This window comes from Galeopterus variegatus, unplaced genomic scaffold, assembly GCF_000696425.1.
Source record: "Galeopterus variegatus unplaced genomic scaffold, G_variegatus-3.0.2 Scaffold14807, whole genome shotgun sequence".
Lineage (NCBI taxonomy): Eukaryota > Metazoa > Chordata > Mammalia > Dermoptera > Cynocephalidae > Galeopterus > Galeopterus variegatus.
Genome location: NW_007740918.1, coordinates 8114 through 11473, shown reverse-complemented (window position 1 = coordinate 11473; position 3360 = coordinate 8114). Strand labels below are relative to the sequence as shown.

The following is a 3360-nucleotide window of genomic DNA, read 5'->3' as shown; positions in this document are numbered from 1 at the left end:
TTCATAGTGCCTCATCTGGTTAAACCCTCAGGACAACCCATGATAATGCCCCATTTCACAGGTGAGGAAACCATCAGAGCAGAGGCGGTTTGTCCACAGTCACACGGTCAGCAAGTGCTGAGGCTGGGATTTGAACCAGGTCTGTCGGACCTTAACTATGCTCCTTCCTTGTGGCCATGTTCATCCCATGGATGAGCCCAAAAAAACGTAAAAAATGAGGAAAGACAAAACCAGGATGTTGTGAAATGCACAGCTGTCTGCTGCCCCTGCCCCACATTCCTTGCTCCACAGCCCCTTCCTGCCATCACTCCAACACCCATTTCCACTGTGACATCTTCTCTCTGACTGTGACCCTACTTTCTCCCTTGTATAAGGGCTGTTGTCATTACATTGGTCTGAACAGGATAATTCAAATTTATCTCCTGATCTGAGAAATTTTAATTTAATCATGTTGAACAATTTCCTTTTGCCACAGAAGGTAGCATTCATAGAATTCAAAGATTAGGACATAGATATCTTCTTTTGTGAGGGTTTTATTCAACTCAGTAACAATTGTCATTGTCCATACAACTGTCCCCACTAATGTAGAATAAAAATATCCAAGACAGATTTATGAGCAATAGAGATGGAAGAAATCTGCAACTTGGGTTCCTGTGATCTGTGGGTTTTTTTGTTTTTTGGGGGGGTTCTTATTCACCGACCTCTAATGTCTAAAGGTGACTTCACAGTGTGTAGATATTTTTTAAACTCCTTTGATTTTGTGACCTATAAGACAAGAATTACTTCTTAAATATCATCAAAGAGAGATTGTTAAAGTCAACATGTCTTAAATTGTCTAAATTTTCTTACACATCGAGAAGAAGTGGAAAGAATTTAGACCCTTTGAGAGTAAAAATTGGTCCACTGCCTTAGGTTGGGTCCACCAGTGGCAAGGATTCCCCTGCAGGCATTATATTCACAAGGTGCAGGAATCACTAGGAGAGAAGAAGAAAAGAGAGACAGGGAAGAGAAGATGGACAGAGAAAGGCACATCAGCAAGTCAGCCAGCGCTGAGGAGGACTGTTCCTCAGGTCCATGTGGATACACAGGAAAATTCCTCCAGCTATTCCCCATGAGGTCTGAGGGAGCTGGGGTATGTGCACACCCCTCCTGTCATCAATGATTGAGGGTTGTCCCAGAGGATGCCCATTCCAGGCCTGTGGTCTGCCATGTGCACAGACAGAGCTGCCTTCCTGAGCTTCAGAGAGAGCAGTGAGGCACAGACATGGTCTTTAGAAGTCAGCTGTCACGTCTTGCGGAGAGACAGAGACACAAAAGATTACTCAATGCCCTGATGTTAAGAGCAATGAGAATCCTGAAGGGACTGCACCAAAGAAACTCCATCAAGAGAGGAGAGACCAGTCACAGCCCTGAGTCAGTTTTTGCTTCAGCTTTTGTTATAAAGACAAGAAAGTTACAGAAGAAAAACAGATGGTTAATCAATTGCAGTGAAAACGTAAACAAACTGGCTACTCAATAAACTTCATCTAAGCATGTATAACTTAAAATAGTTCAAGCAATTTATGATCAATAGGAGTCGTAAAACTAAGCTATGTGATGTACAAAGAAAAACAATGAGATAATCACCAAAGCACATAAATCCCTTAGATATTCAAAGAAACAGCCTAGGCCGAGATGTAGAACATCCCCCAGGCACTAACCAATCTAACAGAATATCCTTGAAGATCTTAGCTTCCATACTTTCCCATCATTTAGGTTTACCTGAACTAAGGGCTACTGCCCCCAGAACAATACCCCTTCTGCTTCAATTCTCTTATCTACATCAAAGGCTTTAGTCCTATGAAAGTTTTCTGGTCTTTCTCAATCTTAGCATTCTTACATGTTTTTCTAAAGGGTTTTGGCTGTGGCCTCCTAAGCTAAGGACGTTGGTTCTGTGAAATACATGTGTTTCATTTCTATCTCAATAATCACTTCTTAGCCAATATCCTGTACACTCAGCAGAAGTGCAGTGAAGGGGAATGGCTGAGGGGACCAACAGTGACTCCTACATCTACTCAGAGAAAAGATGTGGACCTTCAATCTGAAGCTCCTATGTGCGTGCATCTTTTGAGAACGAGATCCTGGCAGGCTGGCTGCAAGTGAGTTCCCTTGAAATTCAGGCCCTGAGACATGGAACAGGATGTTTGTGCACAGGCTGCCCTGCAGTGTCTTGGCCACCTGCAGTCATGCATCAGTCTTCAGAGTCCCTGGGCTCCAAGACACTGACACTGACTATGTACTGAGTTTCACTTCCCTTGCTGCTGAACGTGTTTGGGGAAACATAAAACATGCCTATAAGGGGTTTGGTCCTGTCCATGTTTAGTCAAGACCCAAGGTACTTCTTGTATATGGATCTGGATTGGCAGGAAATGTTGACTCTCTCCACTGGAGTGGCAAACAGGGAGCCTGGTCTTACTCAGAATAATGTCCCCACTCACTGCTAAAGAGTAAAAGAGAAAAGTGGCATTTATGGTGCACAGAATGGACATGCATTGAGCAGCAGACACCCTTCCATAGGAGAGAAGGCTTAATAAACTCTCCTCTCCCCCAAGGCCTCCCCCATCACCTACCCTTCAGAAAGCCAGGCTCAGGGCAAGTGCACCAGAGCCCCAGGACCATGCTTGTAGGGAGAACAGCTCAAAGCAATACCCAGTGATGTGACCTCGGTTGTCCCACTTGGGAGAGAATTGTTCCTAGGAAGACTAGACTGATCCAGGGTTTCACATTTACCCTAATCCTGAATACTACATTTGAAAGCAGAAACAGTGATTTTTATTGAAACCATCAGATGTGGCATTACTAGTCAGCCCAACATACTATTGAATCATGGGGAAAAAATATCAAGTTGCAAAACAGGGGATAGACTATCATAGACCCCCAAATAAGAATGAAGAGCAGCCCATTTAGGCATGGTTATTAAAAAGAGTTATAGCTTTGAATAATGGTGGATTTTTCTGAGTGACATATGCATTGAGGAAACATGGTATTATCTTTATGTCTCTGCAGTAAATTACTTGACTAAATTTAGATAATAATGGTTTAGGGCCAATATGAAATGCTTTTACATATATTTAAGAATGATTGAGATAGATGTTCTTTCTTACCTAAAAATAGATAAAACAGCACAGAAGTGTTTTAAGTACAGCATAAAGTATCTTTTCTACACTGGATCAATTTGAGAATAAGTTCAAGAACAGAGAGTCTCACCCTCTAAGACTTTACTAAGTATTCTCTACAAAAAAAAAAAAAAAAAAATCTCCTAAGGAAACTCCAAAACACTATAAAATACTTTTTTCTCTCAAGTCATTAAGTCCATTTCAA

At 41.9% G+C, this 3360-nt stretch overlaps 1 gene segment (V, D, J or C); it reads left to right on the top strand.

Moving 5' to 3' along the window:
* LOC103582074 overlaps positions 1-3360 on the top strand; it is a 4979-nt gene that overhangs the window by 439 nt on the left and 1180 nt on the right. Inside the window, 1 exon segment of the V gene segment in view lies at positions 1979-2138. Coding sequence covers positions 1979-2138 — 160 coding nt within the window.